Here is a 24,388-nt window from a genome sequence, read left to right as displayed (position 1 = left end):
GATTTGCAGGGTCCCTGAAGGCTTGGCATGCTCTCCACCCCCGCTTCACATCTCCATGAGGCCACTGGGGCGGTCATCCATCAGCATGGGATCGAGTATCCTTGGCATGCTGATGGTACTCAGGCACATACATCAAGCCCTGGCTGGCTGAGCGATGCCGTCAAGGCCTTCTCCCGGTGCTTGGGGGCTGGGGAGTGAGTATGGGCAGGGGGAGCAGGCAGAAGGTCAACCCTAACAAGGCTGAGTGGCTGTGGGGGCATGCCTGGGCCATTGGGTTTGGGGACTTTCCTGCCCTCATTCTGAATGGGTTGTGTTTCCCCCAAGAGAGCTGGTGAGCAATTTGGGGGTCTTGTTGTGCTCTTGGCTCCTGCACAGAGAGGGGTAGCCAGGAAGGCCTTTTGCACAGATCCATCTTATGCCGAAATGCACTCGTTCCTGGGCTAGGAGGCCCCTCTCACGGTCACTCAATGTTTTTGTTTCCTCGCACGTGCACTACTGCAGCGCACTCTGCAGTGCACATAAGAAAAAACCAGGTGCAACTTCAGTCACAACTGTTGCAGCCGCCATCTTGACGTTTTTGACCACACCCTGCAGATACCCCTGTGCTGAAGAATTTTTCTTTAAAGCCACTTTTAATCCAGAATTCTCAGTCCATTAATGATAATTCTGTAAAAGAGATTCTGTTCCTTTTGTTTTGCACCTTTACACAATGTCCAACCAGATCAGGTGAAAAATTGTACTTACGGAAAGTCACAATTAGATCTTTTTAATAATGCTTTCTATGAAATAGGTGAGTGAAAGTGCAAAGCAGGACCTGAAGGAGGGCCTTAAGCTGTATAACACAGACAATAACGTTGGGCTGAAGAATGCATGGAATATCATTCAAGCAGAGGTAAAAACTAAGCGCCTACGTCTTTGCTAACCAAGGGCTGCCGGATCTGAGCCTGGACACTGGACCACACTGCAGGACAGCAGATAAGTTCTTTGCTGTTCTGCAGCTGCCATCTAGTGGTCATGCAAATTTTTGCAGCCACATTTGGTAGCTCTAGCAACATACCTCTCTCCTTCCAAACTTAATGCAGTCTCGTCTACGTGTATGTTGTTCATTAGTCTGCTTTGCTTGTAACCTGCAATACCCTCACTGTGGAAGGTTACTATTTCGGTGACTGAATTCACATTGCACTAAACCATTATTTGCATAACCATTGTTTATTGAGTAAACCATAATTGGCTGGGTTTATCCACCACGTTAAACCATAAACAATGTAAAACTCATTGCAAATTATACGTAAACCCAGATGATGTCAAGTGATGTTAAGAGATAAACTAAAAAGGCTTATACTACATGAAACCAATGCAGAAGGGGTGGAAAAAGCCAGGGCTGCAAGCAGAGGCATCCATGGGTATCAATCCTGGAAAAATGTGAAAATTGTGAGGGAAAAATGCTGCACCCTTTTGTATTTGCATCATGATGGCATTCCCAAGAACGTCAGGGGCAGAATTAGCATCCTGATGCCGGTTTTTTCACCTCTCCCCACAGCCACCGTGGCCTTAGCTCTAGGACGCAATAAAGGGGAATTGTCCTAACAGCCAGGAACCACACTGAGACAAGGAATAGGTCTCTAGTGTTTTATTACTGCTACATAGAATCCTAACAAACTGAAGAAGCATGGGAAAACCCAGACCTATAAACCCCAAAGACTAAGGCAGGCCCGATCTGTGTCTCTTTGAATGGCCACCTAGTTCCTCAGTGCTACGCATGCGCTTTACAGCCTGGATGGGAGCCCCCTGCTCGCCATCCTCATGACATGAATCCTCCCATGCCACTTCCTGAGGCGGAGGATTTACTCTAAAGTAGAGATGTTGCTGAAGTCTTCCAAGACAGGTTTTGAAAAATACTTCAAAAGCTCGGAGGAGTCCAACCCTCGGAAGGGGCGGCTGGGTCCCGCTTCATGAAAACGTGACCCAGAGAGCTGTTCCTAGCTTGGTCGCCAGAGGTGGACGAGGCGTATCCGGCGGCCTCCCTCCTCTGGCCATCGTGGCTAAAGGTTGTGATTGGAGGCTGAAGGAAAGGAAAGTTGCAAAGCTTAAGCTGGACTCTCTGAGGAGCCGCACCGGACCGGCCTTGGAAGGAGTGCTACGTACAGCAGGCGGGCTTCTAAGAAGCCGCCCGGCTGCTTCAGAGGGCGAGGCCCGGCAGGGTGTTTGGGGCCGAGGATGCGAGAAGGCTCCTACCGCCCCTCCCGACGTGCCTTACCAGGCCACTGGGCTCCCACACGGTGGCTTTTCTAAAGCAGACAGGAACTGTCTGGCCAAAGCCAGGGCAAGGCCCTTGATTTGGCTTGTTCAGTGAAGTTGCTTCCTCAGATTGGAAAAAGCGTGAAAGTGGCAATGGAAGCTCTGCTCTTGAGCCTCTGCAGGTGCAGAATTCCCTCCTCTGTCTTTGGACTTCGCTTCTCTTTGTCCTGGCCCAGCGGAATCAAAGCCGTTGCTTGCTCTCAGCAGCCGTCTTTCCAGCAGTGCAGCAGGGGCTGCAGGGTCTGAGGTGGCGAACCTGCGGCTCCCTGTGGGTTTAGCTGGTGCTGGTGAGGAAGGCCGCCCACTCTCCTGGGCCGGGGGGAGCCAGCACAGAGCCTTCCGCTTCGCAGGGAAGAGCTTTAGAGCCTGGGAATCGGGACCCGGGCTTTGCACTGAAAAGTCCCGCTCTGCGATTTTCTGTCTTTCAGTTATAATGATGTTAGTCCCGTGTTACTCAGAACTCTGGAAATGATTCAGATGGATGCTTGTTGCCTGTGAGCCCATGTTTGACTCCCTCACGTTTCTCGCACAAAGCTCTGCGCTTTCCAGTAAGGGAAGAAGTGGTTTGTGCCATCCTTTCGCAGGCATCGCTACAAACTGCTGTGACAAAACTGACAGAAAGGGTGTTACAACTGCAACCTTTTGCATTTTCAGCAAGGCATCAGACATAAAGATGTAGGTCACATAGTTTGCATCATGACATCAAGACATCCATTTTATCACATTTTGGCATCCACATCCCTGAATAGGTAACAAGAATAAAGGGTAATCAAGAGCTGGGAAATAAAATTTTGAGTTCAAAGGATATACAGGTAGTCCTCACTTACTGACCGAAATGTTTTTTATTTATTTATTTATTTATTTATCGAATTTTATCATTGCTCATCTCCACCCCCAAAGGAGGGACTCTGGGTGGTTTACAATAAAAACAAAGTTAAAATTCAATACAATTATAATTTATAACTACAATAAATACAAACGTAAATAAACAATAAGAATAAAAATGTGATGAAATCCAGATGGATAAAGGTTCTCTATCAGTCTGTGAGTGTAAAGGGCTATTCTAGGGCTCTAGCCATCCCCAGAAGTGGCTATTCCCCTTCCTACTCCAGCCCTGCCGGCAAAACCAGGTGTTTAGTTTTTTACTCTGCCACTAAGAGAGACAGTCATAAACTGAAACATCATGTGACCACGCCTGACTTACGACATCAGTTCCGGCTGCGGTCATTAAGTGCAACATCAAGTGACCACGACTTGCGACTTCCTGCCAGCTTCCCCATTGACTTTGCTTGTCAGAAGCCAGCTGTGAAGGTCGCAAATGGCAATCACATGATCGCAGGATTGCTGCAACCATCATAAATGTGCACTGGCTGCCAAGTGCCTGAATTGCAATCACATCACTGTGGGGATGCTGTAACGGCCCGTAAGTTTGAGGACTGGTCGTCTTATTTTTCAGCACCGTCATAAGTTCGAATGGTTGCTGAACAAGGCAGTCGTTAACCGAGGACTACCTGTCATAAGGTGCTTGATCTCTTGCCTTTATTTTACATGTATAACACATCTATTTCTGAAATATGTACTGATTTCTTTAACAATGTTGTGATCATCAAGTAACTTTCTTAGGAACAGAAAGACTTTTTAAAAAATTTCTGGCTTTTCCTCTCCTTTTGCCCCATAGATGCACTGCTGTGGGGTAACTGACTATAGAGATTGGTACCCAGTATTGGGCGATAACGTTGTCCCTGACAGATGCTGCATGGAAAATTCCCAAGATTGTGGTCGGAATTCCAACAACACAAGCTTGGTGTGGAAAACGGTAACCCTGCCTTGAATTGCCCCTTTGTGCTTGCTTGCCTGCCCATGAATTCCTCCTAATGCTTTCTTCATTTACTCAGAATAACAGTATCCAGCGTGAATCCTTAAGCCCTGTAGAACTCAGTGGGACTGACTGCTAGGTAGCAAGGACAGGATTGGGGCATAAACCTGCTAACAGATAATAACTGCTGTTTGCTCATCCGTTTGTCCAAGAATTGATCTGGGGCTAAAAACACTTGTGCCTGGTTGATGCTTAGATGACCGATCACACAGGGACCTTGTGCAGCTCTCTTACGTTCCACCAGAGAGGACTTGAGTGGGGTGCATAAAAAGCAAAGTCACCTTTGAGTCAATCCGGTGTCTTTGCAGACTTCCCCAAGCAGGCTTCTTCAGCAGGGACACAGATGGGGCTGCCTTCTGGCCTCCGGGGTGTGTTTTCAGCTTCCCAGTCCAAGCTGTGACAATGGAAATCTTCCTTACAGGGAATAAATATGTAGTTATCAATTCAGGCAAAATAATTTTAGATAGATTCTGGTTGGGCATGCTAGATACATGTTCTGAATGAAAATAACCTTGCCTTTATGCATATTTTGCAGTCTGTTGCCAAGCGTGCAAAATCATGTAATCTGTAAAAATCTGTTTAACTAGAGTGGTGAACGATCTGTGCGTGAACAAAAGAGCAAAGACCCACCTCCTTGGCGAATCCTTGTCAAATTGCATTTGGAGTTCATAATTCTTGCCAAAGGCCCTTGCTCACAATGAGAATCTGAAGGGGGAAGCCAAATTATTCCTTTTCCACCGCTATGTTCCCCACACTCTCTTCTGCCCAGAAAGCGTTTGCTCTCCAGCCATGTTTCAAAAGGCTTTTCTTTCCCAGGGGTGCTACGAGAAGGTCATGATGTGGTTTGAAGACAACAAGCATATCCCTGGGGCAGTTGGGATGTGCCTGCTCATAATACAGGTAGGGGTTAACGAAGCAGCAAGGCAGCAGCTTCCTGGCCTCAGGAGGTAGAAGGACCAGGGATGGGCCTCCTTTTGCAGAGGCTGGTTTGGGTGTGGGAGATGGGGCTCATGATGTCTCCTTCCCGGGCATGCAAGAGACTGGCATCAGTTTTGAACCAGGCTCTTGGGGGGCCATGCCCCTGGAGTCAGTAAGAAGTGCTTCTGATGAAGGTTGCCAACTATTCCATTCTTTTCCTTGCAGAAATATGCTATTGGGGATGATACATACTTCTTTCCTTGTGCAAAAGGCTATTTTTTCTTTGCAAATCTGGTTGCCTTAGCTGGTTTGTTCTCAGCCAAAAGGGTTGCCAATTTCTGCTCCTTTTCTGTTTGGACGTGGGTATCTGCAGTATTAAACCTGTCTCTGGAAAGGGTTGTTTAGCTCTGTCTGTCACTTGCTGGGCAGGGGGAACAGCTCACGGGGGAAGATTAGGAACAGCGAATCACCCTTCTTCTCGTGCCTCCTCTTCTGCCCTGGAGACTTTAAGAGACCAGGGGGCAGCCACATCACTACCCAAAGTACATTCAAGGAAGCAGGAGAGTGACTCCTGGTTCCTTTCAGCAGGATCCTCACTAGGGATTAAAGCATCTTCTATCACTGTGCCAATATAATGGTAACGAGACAGGCTTTGCATCATCTCAGCAATGGCTGGGTAACCCTAGAAGATGTTATAATACCTAGCTGAAAAATAGTCTTTCTCATCCTCAAGTTTTCTGGAAAGTTCAGTTCCCTGCAGATCCTCTTGGATTCCTGCGATGTTCACTTGGGATTCTCTCGAGTTATGATCAGATCACCAAGGACTGACCTATGGGAATCACAGAGCTGGTGTTTTTGGTGGCGTTGGATCAGAGGCATGGATTCTCATGGATGCTCATGACTTTCTTGCAAGGGATCCCCCTGATGTCCCCGTCAAATCAAAGATCACATCTACCTGTACGGGTTGAACCATAAGAGTTTCTTGCAGATCTTAAAAGACATGGAGGGCAAGTGGTAATCCAGACCTCATTGCCATGAGCTTGTCTTAGATGACTTTTGTACAGATTGCGTGGTGTGGACTCAGTAGAGTGCCATTGGTATTGTGCCACTATTAAACCTGACATCCTTTTCTTGCTTGTCTTCCAGATTCTTGGCATGGCCTTTTCCATGACTCTCTTCCAGCAGATTCACAGGACCGGTAAAAAATACGATGCCTAAAATCCTGTTTTGTAACCTCATCAGCCCTTCTCTGTTGCCATTAGGACAGAACAATAACTGCAAAAGGGTGAATCAAAGTTTGTCTGACCTTGGGGCTGCCTACACCATTAGTTCCTCAGTGGCCTCTTTTCCAAGACGGATTGAACCGAACACCAGTATTACAGGACCTTTTTGTATCTGCTCGGCCATCGTTTTGCCAAAGAAGAGGGGAACCCTCCTGAATGCAAATCAGTTTTCTACTCCTACTCAGAGGTCCCTGTTTCTAACCTTCTAGGTGGAATAACGTTCTAGTGCCGATCAGTGTTAGATCTCTGAGGGTAGCCGATGGACGCGTCTATTAACTTTTTAAAATAATCTTTTTTAAATGGCTTGTGCCCAACTGGGTACTGGGACTTGAATGAAGCCATTCAGATGACACCCCTATGAATTGGACCTGCTTGGACAGAGGGGTTTTTTGGGGTGTGTGTGTCAAGGGTACTTTACTGTATCTTTCAGAATATTAAGTATTTCCTTTTCTTCCCTTCTTTTCTCATGTTTCCCCCCAGAATTCTATTGGGCAGTCTTTGAAAAATGCCATTTTTACAGTTCTAAATTTAAAACCAGGAGGAAAGGTGCATATAAGTTTCTGTCATAATAAGTTTAAAAGAGACTCTGCAGTTGGTTAGTCTCAGCTAAGCTGGAATCACGCAGCGAGAATTCTGGGACCAGAGCACACTCTCGGATACATACCTCAGACTTTTCAGGTGGGGATCTTCCACGTAAGTCATAAATGAAGCAAACTTCTCTCTGGAAGCATCTTATTCTGAAAAAGTTAGAATGGGCTGCTGCTGCTTGATGGCAAACTGGTACGTGTCAGGAGACCCGGCCAATGTCCCTGCCGTGGTTCTTATTCCTGGTAGTCTTAAAATAGGATAGGAATGACATACTTTTGATAATTAGCTAAGCTGCCTTTACTAAGGCTTTCCTCTCTGATCTTTAAAAAAATCTGTGACTTCTGTCAAAGGAGAGAGAACCTCTGTAACAAGAACCAGCAATCACATTTATATTTAGCAGAATAAAAAAGCAATTTCCAAAGGTATCAAGCTAGTGAGCAAAACATAAACAATGGATGGCTCTCAAAAGTCAGGTTTTCCCCAAACCCAGCAGCTGCCCCCCGTTCTCTGCATAGTTCCTTGCTCTGGTTATGGCAAATTGTGCTGGGAACTGGGGACACCTCACCTGTTGATCCACGGAGGCCAGAGCAGGACTCCTCGTCCCTGGAAGCAGGCTGGTTGCTGCAGCTTTGCCCAGGTAACTGCTTGGAAGTTGCATCCTTCCCTTGAAAAAATATGCAGAGATTGGCGGTCATGCAAAAAAAAAAAAGTTATTCCCACCTTTGCATCCTCTAAAAATAAGTGTGTAGAGTAAGAGTGAAACTTTGTTCAGGAAAAATAGGAAATTGTGAATGATTAAACCAGTGGAACCCCCCCCCCCGCTCCTCTTTTCCTTTCAGGATCAGAGTAGTAGATAAAGTCAAGGAAGAATATTTCCTCCCTTTTTATGTAGCTAAAGCTTGAGGGATCAGCACTGTGGTGTAAGGGAAACCAGAGGTGAGCGGAGAGACAAGCTATGGAGTGCAACTGAAGCTCCTTTTTGCAATCTTGGAAATAATTCACAGGAAGCATCTGAGAGTGGTTAAGGTGCTGGGCTAGAATCCAGGAGACAGTTCTAGTCCCGCCTTAGGCACGAAAGCCAGCTGGGTGACTTTGGGCCAGTCCCTCCCTCTCAGCCCAACTCACCTCAGAGGGTCGTCATTGTGGGGAAAATAGGAGGAGGAGGAAGTATTAGGGATGGTCGCTGCCATGAGTTAGTTATAAAAATAATACAGGCGGGATAAAAATTAAATAAATAAATAAATAAAAGATTAACAACAGGAAAGCCTCAGATGTAAACAAGCATGATACAAGGCCCTTTACCCTTTTTTTTTTAGCTTTTATTACATCAAACTAATTAACAGAAATAAAAACTGCATATAGTGCAAACCAGTTGTAGATTTATCTTTCTAATGCTGCAAAATAAGTATTTGTACCATCTCCGTGCACAACAAATCTACAGTTTTATTTATTTTATTTATTTATTTTCTATCCCACCTTTATTATTTTTATAACTCAAGGCAGGGAACATCCCTGTTACTCCTTCCTCCTCCTATTCTTGATGCCCTGATGCAGCCAAGCATACCCACCCTTGATACACCGTGCTCATTTTCAAATCATTGTTGCACTCTTGTAGGCTTGGACCCAAAACACGGGAACCATGGGACTAACCTAGAAGAAATTGCCATCTCTTGAAGTACATCTCCAATAGCAACCCTCACTAAACAACCTTTAATGCCTATGAAATAGGATTTTTCACTGTGTTAACCACATTTTAAGATAAAAATAATCTCACATTCTTTAAGGCAACTGTCTGCTGGTTTTAAAAAAGCAGGTCATTCCAAGTTCTGTAAGTAGTTAATATCAGTTTCTCAAAGTCTTCATTAAAAGAGAAAATGGGCAGTCTCAAAAGCCTCTTGCAGCTGTGGCTGTTCAGAGGGGGAAATAGCATCAGGACCAAACATCCAGGTAACACGCACTTAACTAGAGTAAACTGCCAAGAAGCCATCTGAAATAAACCAAATTCAGTTTTATAGACTTTTTAAAAACAATTTCATCAGACCTATGTTTTTCAAAAGTAAAAATAAACTGAAAGGTTTAATTTACTAAAAACAAAAAACAAAAAGTGGATTAATTATTTATTTTTAAATGGCAAGTATAGCATAATGCAAACTTTTATGCATAAGGGGGTTAGAGTTTTGTCTGCAACCAAATCTCTTCTCCATTTATCTTGTGACATTAAGTTTCCAATATTGACTAATCCCTGAACAAACCAGTATTTCAGAAGACTCAAATGCTCAAGTTGAACACAAAGAAGAGCTGAATTTGAAGTTCCTAATTCCAGCCTGTGACTGAAGCTAAAATAAATGCCAAATGATAAGCCTGAAAGGGTGGACAATTAAATCCATATTTGCCAGCTAGTACTTGTAACTCACTCCATGGAAATCTTAAGATATACCCCTTCAAGAAAGTTATTTAATAAATTTGCTTGAAATAATATAAAGGCACAAGAATATCTTTTAAAATATATGTAGAATTACCTTAAGCATATTTATTTGCCCCAGCAACTGAAAGGAATTCTAAATTCTTCTTTAGTTTGATCCAAAATTGGAGATGATTTCAAATTTGCATTTAAGAGAGGTTCCCATGGATCTTTATCCCAAGATCAGCAAAAAGGATCAGAAAGCAACTGATCACAGTCACAGGCTTTATGGGAATCAATCCACTGGCCTCAGGCCTGGTTTCCTCTGATTTATAGAGTAACCACATGGGGTATCAGCCCAGAGGAACAAAATGAATGTTTCTGACCTCTATAACACATACCATCTGTACCTAACAGAATCTCAGACTTCCCTTGTCTTCTGTGATCCTCTTAATATTTTCCGATTTCTAATAGTGCAAGGGGATATCCTTGACTTGTTCCACAACTTAAGGCACATCATTACACGTGATTTGGCAGTGAAATAAAATATGTTGCTCCACAATATAAAACTCTGGGGAAACCCAAAATAAGCCAGAATGTGCTTCACAAACTTCCAAGAAGCCACATCAAACATCCTTGTGTTTCAAAAGAAACAGTGGCTCCTGGATTCTGTCTAAAGCAATTACAAGAATTAAAAATCTCACTGTCAGAACAACAGTCTGTTAAGTGTTAGTGTAACAGTCAGCAATACTGGGGAGCAGTAGGCAGAAAACCAAGGTGTAATCCATAACCCACATCAAACTAGGTTTATCGTTGGAGCAAACAAACTTGGCTTGGAAAGAACTACAGTATTTGCCTCTTTTAAAGTAAGGGATAGGAATCTAATCTGAGAAAATTTCAATGTATATCTCTAATAAAAAAAGAAGATACCAAACCCAATATATTTTCTCTCCCAGTCAATGAGAAAACCATCAGTTCTGAAGCTTTCCATGGTTTCAAAAATGCAGTGGTATTCCGAATCTCTTGAATAATCAAAGGAGTAAAATGTGGTAATCTCATATCCTTTAGAAAAGAATTTTATCTCTGCATTTGTCGATGAGAAACTGTACAATTCGAGGGATTTAAAAAAAAAGTCTGAATAATCTGTACATTCCCATCTATATTATATGTAGAAAACGAGGGAGTTTATTACGATCAAATGATGCTACAGACTTCCCTCGAGCACTGCCTGGGATGGTTCAGTGCCTGAATCACATCACAGGTGCCTTTGAATCACATCACAGGTGTCCAATTTGATGGGCAAATCCAGGTTCATCCCAAAGGACTGTTTATCGCTTTGCAAATATACAGGTAGTGTTTACATTTGCCCTAGATCACGCATCTTGTTCACATCTTTCTCAAAAACACCATCTTATGCTTGATGTCTAGTTGAACATTCGCCTGTACAAAAATGAGTGCCAGCAGCATGGGAAAGAAGAAAAATTACATCCAGAATTTTAAAGTGTACTGCCACTTCCACATGTAGCACTGCAGGACTTCCAACAAAGTTCTTAGAAAACTGATCTAAACTTCCATATTAGATACTTAGAATATGCTTACCATCATCCAGATCCTTGGGGGGAAAACTTTCTAATACCCAAGAAGCGTGACCTGTTCTTTGGAGTTCCTGTCTAACTCCCAACTATGGAATCTAGATCACCTGGAAAAGCCCATTTCCTTCATCTTTTGGTGGCCAATGGTCAGCCTTTCAGCTGTGTAGCAGGAAATAAGAGCCCAGAGGACAATTTTAAAAGATTTTGGCTTATCCCAGGGGATTGCTACACAGTCCCCATGTAATTACTCTAGTAGAACACACTTAAAAAAAAAATCATCCCCAGGACAGAGCTGAGAAATTTCATGACACTTTTCAACTATATGAAAAGGAAAGCCTGGTATTTAGTTGGCCCTCTTGATATCTATTGATGGTGGATAGTCTTCTGGCAGTTTCCTTCGATGCATCATCTCTTACCTGCTTTTCTGGAATTCTAACTGCAGGTATGTTGGATCAGAAAGACTCAAATTCTAAATCCATTACTTTGTCCTGAAGGACCTTCTTAGCTTTCAGTAATTATAGAAATATCAACAAAATTCTTGCTGTGATATTCTGTTCTCAGTACATCACACCAACTACACTGTGTTAACTGTAGTTTAAATATACATACACCATTTAGGCTAAGCAATGTTATACAAAGGCTGGAGATGAGAGAAAAGGAAATCTGACTGAATCTCATTTACACCAAAATAACTTATTATACCTCTTCATGCCTTTCCGACCCTGCAAATCATCCTTTATTTCCCCTCATTCTTACACCAATTCATAATTACCTTTTGTTCTTTAACCCAGCAGTTCCCAACCTTTTTGGCACCAGGGACCAATTTCGTGGAAGACAATTTTACCCCGGACCAGGGGGTGGGGGGATGGTTTCAGTATGATTCAAGCAGTTCCTCTTTTTCTTACCTTTTATTCTTTTTTCTTTGCACCATTTGGAGATAGCAGCCAATGGGCTTGCTTTCTCTGACAGGAGGCAGACCTCAGGCTGTAATGAGAGCAATGGGGAGCAGCTGTAAACACTCAGGCGCCCGTTTGCCCACCGCTCACCTCCTGCTGTGCAGCCTGGTTCCTAACTGGCCACAGACCGGTACCAGTCCGCAGCCCGGGGGTTGGGGACCCCTGCTTTAACCCACTCATCTCTTTTATTTCTGAGAAATCCATCAATTTCATCCAATCATGACTTTCTTGGTCTTTCCACTCCCCTCAGCCCATTCCCACTTCCTTCATGTATTTGTTTTGCAATCTGATCTTCACTCATTCTCTCTACATGATCAAACCCCATCAGCATAGTTCTTTCATACTAATTACTCAATTTTGTATTCAATCTGCTTTTATTGTGCTGTTCATTCTTGATCCTAATACTTCTTGTTTTGCCACATATAGTTCTTAAGTGACACAGATGTGCTACCTCTCCCTATGTAGGAGAACGATAACAGTATTCTTCCAGTTGCCAAGCACAGATGCAGCCTTCACACACGCGTTAAATGAGTCACACAGCTACTCCATAAGCAAACCACATGCATACGGTATTTTTACATTTCTCCAGTTAAACCATCTATTTCTGTACAGCCTTTCCATTTTTCAACATTCTAACAGTATTTATGACTTCCTTTTCATATTTTTTTCATGAATACTAACATTTGTAGCATTCACTTCCTTTTTTCTACATATCACTATAATTCCCATACAAATCTCCAAGATACTCCTTCAGCATTTGCTTACTTCAGTTTCATCCTAAATCACATTTTTAATTCCATTCACTCTACTGGAGGTTCCTTTTTTTAGTCCTTTCACCCACTTCAAAGACATTTTTTTTAAATTTCCATTAAAAACACTGTATTTTCTCTGCCTCTTTAAATTATAATTGTTCCTTGCTCTCTTTGACTACATTCTTTAGAAACTAGCCTTTTTCTTTCTCTGCACTGTATTCACTATTTTTTCTGTTTTGCAGTGATCCTTCTTTGATACACATGTTGTTCTCATCCACAGCCTCTTTCACTTCATCATTCCACTAAACGTATCTGTTCATACTTCCATTAGTGTAACTCCGTACACTTCGGTGATACTCTGCAACAGCTTCAACGTCCTCTTTCCTTATGTCCACTTTTTATCCATTCTCTTGGGAGATTTATCTATCTTCTATCTTCTAATATTATTTTTTATAGAGGAGTCATACTTTATTTTCTTCCAAATGTTTTACTTTGACTCCATTTCTGTAACACCTTCACTTTTCTTTCATGCCCATTTTTTTTTCCAAACATCCACTCTTGAGCCAGGAAGGCAACTATGCTCTTGAATTACACATGAGAGTCTGTCCCCCATTCAGAACCCATCATTATTCTTCTATCCTTCACTAATTTTCTTAGTTTTTCATCATAAACAATCAAATCAGACATGCTTTTTTATTTTTTTCTATTCTGGGGGTACATGTCAATAACTTATCCTTAAAATTTGTTTGAAAAAGATGTTACCATTCTCATTCGTTTGTGGGTCTTCAAATGGCTCAGTTACTTTTTTTGCCTTCTTTTCTCTTGGTCTATCCATTCATATCACCTAATAAAATAATTTTTTCCTGTAGATTGCATTCAGTTCAAAATATGGCACAATTTCCCCCTGAACTCATCTCTGGTTCTTCCATAATTGCTATTCACTGGAGTGTAACGTGCCATTATCAGGAACCTATGGATTCACATTTTTATACACACCCACAAAAATCTAAATGACACCAATTAATACTTTCTGACATACATTGTAGTCCTTTCATTCCTAATTAATTCTAACCTTGACTTCCCTGCATAGATTAATCAGCTCAATTTCATAGTATCAGTTCACCTTCATTCAGATCGATATAATACTTCTCTGAATATCATACACACATAACATACCTTTTTAATTTCGTTTCATTCATAAATTCATACCCCACTGACTCCATTTACATTCCAGGTTGCAATCTTCCATATGCCATGGTCATCACTGAATGGACTCACAGGTATTGACCTCTGCTGTCCATCATGACTTTGGCCACTCAAAGCTTTCACATAACACACTTAGATATACTAGGCTACAATGCTTAGTCATACCTGTTCCATATGCAGCATTCCTTGCTTTTATAAGGACACAATACTAATCAAAACTGGCACATTTTGGCCAGTGTGACACAAGCACAACCAATGCACCAAAGTTTTACTCCAAGCTTGCTCACACTACTCTATGCACTTTATGGTGGTTCTCAGCATCTCTAGATGTGCTAACCCAAACCCTAACATCAGCACACATTATATTACACCTCCCCATGACCTGGACGTTCATGGTAGCTGACATGAGTGCCCTAGAGGCTGAAAGGCAGGGTATAAGTTGGAAAAGTGAACAAAAATATGACCCATTGACTAATAGATCTTTTCAGTGCACCCTGTTGGTTATAGTAGAAATATTTTTTCAGTTACGTTTACTTTTCCCATCATGGATCACAAAAAGATTACATACATCTGGTTATTTTTTTCAGTTGTTTCAGAAAAAAAGATGGGACCATGTGCTAGACGTTTCATCCAATATGTTAAGGGCTGGAGCATGTGAAGGGGTGTGCTTTCTGGCAAGAAACAGTGTTTTTAAAGAAAGGGAAAGGGGGAACTAATGCTTCGAAACTTTTGTTCTTTAAACCTCGTAACACATCTCTGCCTCTGTCTTACCATATACAGGTAAGATCTACAGGTTTCCATTGTCTTGTGAAATTAAACAAAATGTTCACATTCTTTATATTATCACACAAACCATTTGCATTTTGAACAGCCATTTTAAAAGTCCAAAAAGGACGAGCATAGAGGAATGGGGGAGACTACTCCAGGGCTTTTCCAAGTCACTGCTTGCAGCTTCACTATATGCAGCAACTTAGATCAATACCTTAGTTATCAAGGGTTCATTAATATAATTGATGTTGATGATGTATCATTACTAATTTGATGGGGAAAACGTAGATGAGCACTTGATGCAAGCATGGAGTCAGATTCATACTTCAAGGTGTGAGGTACCATTTGGCCACACCAGAAGTACATGGAATATGAGTATTGACCGGCTCTGCCACGTACTGAAAATATGAAGCTTCTGCTGAAAATGGACCATGTATTTAGTTTCCTCTTTTCTCCCCTGCATGGGATGGTAAGGCAAATGCAAGGCCATATTGCTCATTTTCCTTCCCTAATGCAGAATGGCTCCAAGGGGCAAGAAAGAATAGATTCTGCCATGACAAGGTCAAATGGTACGTTATTGTATGTTGTGGGGAGACACAGATTTGGGGAGAAACCGTGTCTCTTCCATTCAGTCTGATTTCATCTCTCTTTGATTGAGGTCAGGTAGTTGTGCTTGATCCTTGAAGCATACAGCCCACCCTCTTGACTTGTGGATGATGGGTTCTGGACTAAAACTAACAGATGCTTTCTGAGAAGTAATTCTTTCTAGCTTTCAGGAAGGAATGCAGTGATATCAGCCACGCTTTGCAATCCTTTCAAATTGCACAGCGGTTATCTCTCGAATATTTTGGACTGGGGTTATTTCTGGGCTTTGGGAAAGGTGATAAGAAAACAGATTTAAAATGTCCTTATGCTTGTTAAAAGTGTTAAGAAAAAAGATTGTATTTCTATTTGTTACACCTGCTTGCCGCTAACCAGCTAACCCTTTAAGCAGTGGGCACCTCATGTATTTCCTGCTGTGGACACATAAATCTGTGGATCTGCCTGCCAAAATGCTGGTCTGGACTGAGGGGAGCCTTGATCGCTTTGGCACACCTCCATGGCACGCAGGAGTGCAAAGGGCCGCCTGCTCTGATGCTGGTGGGACCTTCTGCCTAGAATGCCTGGGGGACCAGACCGGGTGGGGCGAGAAGGCTTGCCAAAAGCCCTGTTTTCACAGCCATGATCTGGGCTTTCCAGCTCACCAACCGGTATTGTGTAGCTGTGTGTTGTCCCACATTGCTATGGATATACAAATCCTGAGTTCTGGAGCACAGCTGTCAAGCAGAGGGGCCACGGATTAGCCTTATGCCTGATGTGCTGATTTTCTCTAGGGAATACATTCTTACACAGCAGGAATATCTGCTTAGAGATGTGAAGTGGGGGCGTCCATCTGAACGTATAAGCTAGTTATGAGAGTTAGGCCTAGGAACTGGCAGCAGGCCATTTTTAAGCCTTATTTTTGAAGAAAGTTGTCAATTTTATTTAAAGAATGAACAGCATGTTGATTTTTCCTGAAACGTTCATAAGCTCCAAAAACGTTAAGTACAGCCTGTAAGAGGATTTATGCCTTTAACGCTGCTGAAACTCAAGCCAACCTACAACTGCTGCTGCTCCCACGGAAATGCTTGGGAAACCAGACGTGGCCCCACCACCTGAATGGGTGGCCGAAGGGAGGCATGGGCAGTTTTAGGTAGGAGGGGCAGGTGGGCTTTCTGCGGCTACGTCTGCCCGTGTCTTTGGGCCGACGGGGCAAGGGGGAAGAAGATGGATGCACCAAGGAACCAGCTGAGGAAGACAGGCCATGGAGGAATTAACTGTCCTATAACCCTCTCTGCTGTAGGGCATCTTGTCAAAAGATGTAACTGTCCACAACTGTTGAGCTAAGGGAGACTGTAACAAAACTGCACGTTTGTGGGTGGATTATTCCCAGAAGAAAACGATTATTGTTTTGATGATTTAACTATGCATTTTAGCATGTTTTAAATAAAATCAGATACTGAATCAAACCTTGGTTTGTATTGATGGTCAGCACACCGTGCAACTGGGCAACTGAACTTTAGTTGAGGAATATATCCAGGTTCTTTGTTTTTGAACAGTCATAGAAGAAGAATGCCCGGCATAATAATGGCTGATACCTTGTGCTGTTGAGTGGAGGTGGCCAAGCCAGCCCACCTGTGGCTGGAGCTCAGGGCAGGGTAGAAGGTGCAGGGGTTTGTGTGGGGCCCAGGTGGGAGTGTGTGCAGGAGGTCAGGGGCAAGTCAGCTCAACATGGGTGTGTTCTAGCTTCCTGTTGCAGAATACATGATGCGCTTTTCATTTAATCTGGTCACACTGGCCAGTCATTGCTGCTGTAGTAAGGTTGCAGTCTACTCTGATGATATTTTAATTTTTCTGGCTGCTTTGAGTGTTCAGTTGGCTAGAAAGGCAGGGTAGAAATCAAAGAAATGTGTTAAATTAAATTGACCCAATTGGCTATCATCTTCCCGGGGAGGAAGATCAACCAGTGTTTTAACATCAGAATCAAAGACTGTTTTCCCTTTCAGGAGGATCCTCAGCTGTTGTCTCAGAAGTCTTCAGTGGGCATGATTTAGTGACATGAGGGGACAGTCAAGAGTCTTGGTTTCAGACCCCCAATCTTTCTCTGGTAGTAACACCTGGAACTGGAACCAAAAGAACCCCGTTGCCAAACAAAATAAAAAATAATCCAATGCAGAAAGGGGGGAAAGCCAAGGCACCATATAACACACATCTGCTGGGCTCCCCCCAACATCCTGGCCCTCATGTCAGGTCTCGAGGGCCTTCCAGGAGGCCAAAAGGGCCCGGGCCCCCCAAATCTCAGGTGGGGGGAGAGGTGGCAAGGAACTGGCAGGGACTGGAACATGGCTGCTGCTCCGAACCCTCAGCTGGCTCCCCAGGTGGACAACTGATGGGTGTGAGCTGACCAGAGGAATGGTCAGTGCCAATCTTCTCCCTTGCCCAGGGAGAATGGGGTCCTTGGTCCATGATGGTGGGTGAAGGGAGGCTGAACCCAGCTCTTTAGGCAGACTTGAACTGGAAGGAGGAGGACAAGGTTAAGCCTCAAAAGCAACCATCTCTTTTAAAGGGAAAGGGGGGGAGGTCTACTTTGTGAATGAGTGTGTGTGTGTGTGTGTCTCAGATGGAGCCTGGCTGCACTATCTTCACTAGCATCACATTAGGCAGAGAAGGCTGGTTGCTGGGGGTACATCAGAGAAGGGAGGTCTGCATCCGCTGCCCACCTGGAGCAAAGGAAGATGAAAAATCCTGTGGAGGAAGCAGGACTCATTTGGGAAGGGGGGTGGGCAGGAGGAAAAACCTCCTTTTAGACTTTAAAGGGGCTGAGACAAAATGCACACCTTACTTTCAGATCAAAACTTAGGAGATACAAAATAAAAGGGAAGAGGATGGGGGGGGTGCGGCACTAGAAGCAGCAGGAGAAGGAGCAGTGGGAATCAGGGAGTCCCATCTTTTTGCAGCCCCCCCCCCCAGCAGCCTGCCCCCCCCATGGCCTTTCACAAACCAGGCACACCCCCTACTCTTCCTCTTCCTCAGTGCCCCCTCCCACCACCTTCCCAGGAGGAGAAACTTAGGACAGGGCCAGAAATGCACGCAAGCATGCACGTGCATCTAATGCATTAAGAAAGATGCGAGACGTGATCTTGGTTATGTGGAGGAACGGGGACCCGCAAAAAAGGGCAGCCACGGTTTGTTCCAAGTAAAATGAGGTTCTGTTACATTTTGAACCCTCAGAGAACAGGGCGCTCGAGTGGTTTGTGCATCACCCTCCCTTAGATGTTTTCCCTGGAGAGGTCAGCCTTTAAGTAATCCTCGATCTGACCGTTCAGGGGCACTGAACGGTGGTTGAGCTGCTTTCTGGAACGAAGTCTAGTTTCATCTTTTTAAAATCATCCTGTCTCAGCCACGGGTGATGACAAGCAAGCCGGAATGAGAAAGAAAGAAGGCAAATGCCTTGAATGCTGTTTATGCCAGAGCATGCCTCAGTCCCAATTAGACAGCAAAACTCCGCCGTTCTGCAGGAGCAGCTGAAACTGCTTGGAAAGGGGGGACATTTCAGACTAGAAGTGGGGAACAGGAGAAGATTCGGAGAATGGGAACAATCCACAGAGAAGCGGTTAACAACCAGTGAGCTGGAGACTGCAGGAGATCTTCTCTGCTTTGAGTTAAAATGCTATCCAGCCCACCAGTGAGGCAGCACAGAGAAATAAAAATGCCAAAAGCATGAAATGTGCTTTTCCCCATGGCCAGTCCCTATTTCCAGCCACTCTGAAGGATGCTGCCTTGATTTGCGTCATGCCTCTTGTTAAACCAAAGGCAGTTAAGTTTCTCCTCAGACTTTGCTGCTGAAGGGGGTGGGGAACCACCATGACTGGGCCCTGCTGCAAAAATGGGGGAGACTGAGAGTTTCCCAAGATGGGGAGTGCACCCAGCGAGCAAACAGGACAGCAAACGGGAGTTTGCCTGAGGAATTCAGGGGAATAGGCTAACCCTTTTTCTTCTAAGTCAAGAGTTTGTACTTCATTCAAGGGAGAGCTTTAGAAAGCAAAAGCGTAGACCAGTGGGCAGGAGACTGTGATTGGCAGTGCTTGTGGCAGGTTTGTGTTTGTGCCTGAAAACAAGCTGGGACACATCTGCAGCCAATGCAAGCTCGTAGCAGCCCTCAAAGAAAAAGTCAAAGGATTGGAGCAGGATCAGTTGAAGGGGGGGGGGTTATCCATTCAAAGGAAGAGGGCCTACAACAGAATGGATAAATCCTCCCCCCACCCCCTTCAACCGATTGCCCTAGAAGGGAAGCAATGAGCACTGTTGGCCTCAGAGCTGGAGGAAGCCGTTGAGGGGGAGGGCTTTCTTGCAGGGCCAGCAGAGGGGCAGGTTGGCTTCCAGCCCCCACTTCACTCTTGGCTGCCCCAGAAGTGCAGAAGGTGGAGCTCCCTCTGCCCCCTCAGTTTGGGCTGAAAGCAAATGGGAACCACTTTTCCCATGAAGAGGGCAGAAATTCTGGAAGGAGGAAACGGTGCAGCAGGAAAATGATGCTCAGCCGGCTTCTGCCCCCATCAAAGGGAGCCTGTGAAGGGCCCGGCTCAGCTCCTTCAAGAACGGGGCCGCTTCCCGCCTTCGCTTCCACCCACGCGGAGGGAGGCCGTCCTGGATGACGGGTGCCTTTCCCTTCACTGTGGTGCTGGGGGGCTCTTCGCCGTCCGCCGGTGCAACCCAGGGTAAGGAGGCCTTCAGAGCCTGAAGCTCAGTCAATTAGCTGACTGCAGGTGCGCAGACAGGACAGCGGCGGTCGTGCCAGTCGGTCGTGCCAGTCGCAACAGCGACGGTAGCAGTCGCCTGCGGGCCAGAAGGGGGCTCCAGGCTGGGCAGGGAACCCTCTGGGAACCCTCTGATGCAGACCGGGAAGGCCCTTCCGGGGTCCAGCTCCAGCGACCTCGAGCTGCTTCTCTCTGCTGGGCCGGTTCAGGGAAAGGTCCGTGGGGGGCGGGGGAGGCAAGCGGGACAGGCCCTGGGTTGAGGAGGCTCCTGCTAGGGCGCCGCTCAGTCCGCGGGGGACGGGTGCTGCAGGCGAGCTAACCCAGAACGCTCTCCGTCTTCATCGCCGCCCCGCTCCGCGGCTTCCGCGGGACCAAGTCCGGCGGGGCCAAGGAACGAGCCCCTTCCTGGGGGAGGAGGAGGGCGGGCACCCAAGGGCTCCTCGGTCCCAGGAGCCAGGCCCGCGCGCCTCCGGTAACCCCGGGTTCGGGCGCCCGCCGCTTCCTCTGCTGGCTCAGCTCGGCTCCTCTCCGCAGGGGGCAGCCCGGGACGACTCATCCCGCGCGCGCGCGCCCGAGCGAGCAAGCGAGCGACCTTGCGGGGGAACCGGCGGGCGGAGCGGCGGGCGGGCGGGCGGAGAGGCGGGCGGGCGGGCGGGCGCTCGCTCGCTCGCTCGCTCGCTCGTGCGGGCGCCGGAGAAGGCGGAGGCTGCGGCGCTGGCTTGGCTGGCGCGGAGCGGAGCGGAGCGGAGCGGAGCGCTCGCTGGGCGCCGTCTGCGGGCGCGGGAAGGGCCGCTCTTATGGGCATGAAACACTCGTCCCGCTGCCTGCTCCTCCGGAGGAAAATGGCGGAGAACGCGGCCGAGAACGCCGAGGTAGGCAGGCAGCGCCCCGCTCGGCCGCCCCTTCGCTCCCGGCCCCGCAGAGCCGCAGACGCCGCGGGCCGGACGTCCGTGCCTGCGGCAGGCGGGCGCGAGGGGCTCTTCCCGGCGGAGGGGACGGGCGCTCCCCGGCGGCCCCGGTCTGGCTCGAGGCGGCCGAAGCGGGGAGTCGGGCGGGCTGTGACCGGCGGCGGAGCTGTCCAGGGTGCTGAGCAGGGACGGGCGGCGATCAGGCGTCGCGCGGGCAAGAGGCGTCCGAAGCCGGCCGGGGCGGGGGGCTGCAGGGCGGCCAGCGTCGCCGCAGGGCGTGTAGGGCTCGGTGTGTGTCTGTGAGTGTGTGGTGCGTGTGTGTGTCTACGCTGCTAGATCCTCAGTTTCGTAGCCTTTCCGAAAACTTAGCGCTGGGGTACAGTTAGTTTCTCTTGCCCTTCGGCGAGCGCGGGGGAGGAAGGGTTTCCTTGGTGCTTCCTTCTCCAGGCACAGTTGCCTGCCTGCCCACCCCCTCCCCCCGAGATCTAAAGGCAGGGAAGCTTTCTGAACTCCCCTGAACTGGGGCAACGGGAGCAGAGTGATCCAGAGAAGATAATTGAAGCGATGCATCAAAAGAAGCGAGGCACTAATGGCTGCAAGGCAGCAGCTGCACCGGAGGGAGTTAAAAATAGCACCGGCGAGGCAGGTGGAGGCACATCTGTAATCTTTCGAGAGCAGCGGCAGCGGACTTGTCACTGAGGTCTCACAGCTCTGCAGAAGCTGGAGGACAGCCCTTGGGCTGTGGCTTTAGTTTGCACACTAGAGACGACCCCCCCCCCCCCTTGATAGAGGAAATGTATTCATGACTCTAATCTAGTCTGTTAGATTCATCTGAATGTGACATGTCCGATTCCTGTGTTTCATTACTCTTCGGCTGGGAAGAATCATCTTCACCAGCATCCTAGTTACGGGGAAATGCAGTGGAGCTGAAGAAAATCATCTGTAACAGCTGGCATAAAGTCCAGCAAATACTGCTTGCAAAGGTCTCAGTCATCTGGCTGACCCCATTGGAAACACGTTGTGCTCCTCCCTGATCGAAAGGAAAACAAGATTATAATCCTTAAAGGTGACCCCAGGGTAAACGTCCTTCTCAGTTTCTGAGAAGCATCTCCATAGTTCCTGCTGCTTCTTCTTCACTAATGCACAGCTCCCACTTCAGAACTGAGATGTGGTCCAGAAAGAGTAAATCCTGACGCAACAAAAGCATAAATGCACTGCCATCCAATCTTCCTCAGTTTTAAAGGCTGCCACCAACTGTCATAGGAAACTTTGGGTTAAGACAATTTTAGGGGGAAGAATTACAATTTTTTAATGTATAAGAATACTTTAAAAAAATTATCTTTTTTACTATAATTATTAAATGCCAGTGCAGATCATAATCGTGTTTGTTAAGGAAAAGAGTCCCACCATCCTGGGCCAATAATTGCCCCAAATGTACAACGTATGCTTTTAAGACACCCCCCTCCCCAAATTTAGTTCTTCTGGCTGTGGCCTTCTTGACTGGGCCTGATTCTCCAACATTTTCCATACCAGAAGCTGGTACCACCTGCTTAGGAGCTGAGAATTCCATGAGAATTCAGTTCTGGACTCACTATCAATCCTTTTGCTTGAATTCTGGTATCTTGAGAGAAGGAACAACATCATTTTGATCCTGGTTATAGTTTCTGAACCATCCCTTTCTGAATGTAGCCCAGTCCCTGATACGAAGCAAGGAATAAAACATTGTTGCCTTGAAAATGAGTTAATGGGCATAAACTGAAATCTCTCATGAAATCCTTGTGGGACAAATGGATAAATGTGGGTCAGAAGGTATGGTATACAGTAAATTTGCAACTGGTTGAACAACCACACCCAAAGGGTGCTCATAAAAGTTTCTTCATCACAAGTCAAAATGGCCTGAACAGGCCTGAGTATTGGGCTAGAGCCAATAGAATGGTGTTCAACAGTGACCAGTCCAAGCTCCTGCCTCTGGGTCTGACAAAACGAATGCACAGGCCTGGTGCTGGAGAGGCCTGGCTGGAAGAGGTGCATGTGAAAAGGATCTAGGATTCTAGTCAGCCATCGTGAGCAACCGAGTGATGCAGCAGCATAAAAAGGCAATGCAATAGCAAAAGCATCCTGTCTGGTCATGGGAGGGACAGTTCCACTGCAGTGTTTGCTGGGCAGAGAGAACATGGGCAGCTTTGTCCGTTTCTGAGCCCTGCACTTTAAAAGGGACATGGCGAAGCTGGAGCAGGTTTAGGAGAGAATCGGGGTGTGGAATGATTAAAGTTACCCCTGTTTATCTTGCAAGAGAGGTGGCCAGAGGGAGATGTGAGAATGGCCCAGAAACACCTGAAAGACTGTCTGGTGCAACAGGTGCAGGCTTGTTCTAGGCTAAAGCAGAGAGAGGAAAAGGAGAAAAGGTTAAAATGAGAAGGAAGGAGGTTCGGGCTGGAGGAACTTCCTGATCTGGAAAGGGATTAAGTAGGGCAAACATCTGGTGAGGAGGGTGGTGGGCTGCCCTCCCTGGGGGCTTACAAACCAGGGCTGGGTGGCCACCTGTTGGGGAAGGTGTAGTGGATTCCAGCACCGAGCAGAGACTTGGAGTAGAGGGTCTCAAAGACCCCTTCCAAATCATGCTTTCTATGCTTCTAAAATTCTGTCCTGGCCTTATAATTTTCAACATACGTATTAATGACTTGGATAAGGAAGTGGAAGGAACATTAGCCAAACTCACATCTGTCACTCAACTTAAGAACTATTTACATGCATCTTTTTCCTTCTTGTTGTTCTCCTTATTTCTATTCTCTTTCTCTTTTCTTAAGAGATCACACATGTTACATTTGGGAAGGTAGTGTTGGCAAATGCTTTTGGTGGGACCCATCTCGGGTCACTTGTAAGTCCTAATTCACTGCTCGAAATCCAGCGGTGTGGTGGGTGGAATCCTCAGCCTTGAAGCAGAGAGAGCTGAATCTGCTGGCTGGCCCCAGACTTGATTATTCCCCTCTGTCCTTCAGAGCCATTCTGAATGACAGTGCGGCCTGCGGGGTGTGTGTGTGTGTGTGTGGCATTCTTTGTGTCCCTCCTGGGTGCTTTTGAAAATAGGTGAGGATTCAGGCTATTTATAAACTGTGAAGAAAAGCTTGAGCTGGAACAAAGAGGTCATTCCATTTAGGGGTGAACTGCTAGTTTCTTTCTATTTGCAACTTGTATCACTTCACTTTGTTGCTATGGTGCTATTTTTCAACCTTTTGAAAGAGCTTAAATGCCCACTCTTACTATTTTTGACACATGATACCAATTTTCTTCAGCATAACATTTATAACCATAACATTTAGGAAACAAATCACATTTGCTGACATTCAAGAAGGTTGGAGTGGGTAAGCCAAGCCACAGAGAAGTCCATAATAGTTTTCAGCCTTCTTTGTTCAGTCACGTGGGCATAACCTTCTCCATCTCCTGTGGAGCTGGAACTGGGGTGAGGCCAGAGTCATTCTGTAGCCAAAGGTAAGAGCAAGGACCTCAAA

General features: G+C 46.1%; 2 protein-coding genes across 4 annotated transcripts in view; both read left to right on the top strand.

Moving 5' to 3' along the window:
* Positions 1-24,388, top strand: part of TSPAN9 (tetraspanin 9) — a 261,741-nt gene that overhangs the window by 47,869 nt on the left and 189,484 nt on the right. The window contains exons 4-7 of one of the 3 annotated variants that reach the window (XR_010068302.1): positions 791-892; positions 3,977-4,114; positions 4,991-5,074; positions 6,239-7,989. Coding sequence is in view for 2 of the 3 variants with exons in the window: in XM_063308381.1 (XP_063164451.1) it covers positions 791-892; positions 3,977-4,114; positions 4,991-5,074; positions 6,239-6,310 (396 nt within the window). In the remaining variant the exon portion in view is untranslated. Of the gene's footprint in view, positions 1-790; positions 893-3,976; positions 4,115-4,990; positions 5,075-6,238; positions 10,759-24,388 lie in introns of those variants that run through there. The other 2 variants (XM_063308381.1, XM_063308383.1) reach the window with 2 other exon arrangements.
* Positions 20,760-24,388, top strand: part of PRMT8 (protein arginine methyltransferase 8) — a 38,072-nt gene continuing 34,443 nt past the window's right edge. Inside the window, exon 1 of the mRNA XM_063309238.1 lies at positions 20,760-20,843. Within this exon, the coding sequence (XP_063165308.1) occupies positions 20,769-20,843 (75 nt within the window). The 5' untranslated portion in view covers positions 20,760-20,768. The remainder of the gene's footprint in view (positions 20,844-24,388) is intronic.

Source organism: Candoia aspera, chromosome 7, assembly GCF_035149785.1.
Source record: "Candoia aspera isolate rCanAsp1 chromosome 7, rCanAsp1.hap2, whole genome shotgun sequence".
NCBI classification, from domain to species: Eukaryota; Metazoa; Chordata; class Lepidosauria; order Squamata; family Boidae; genus Candoia; species Candoia aspera.
This window is presented reverse-complemented; position numbering and strand designations above follow the sequence as displayed.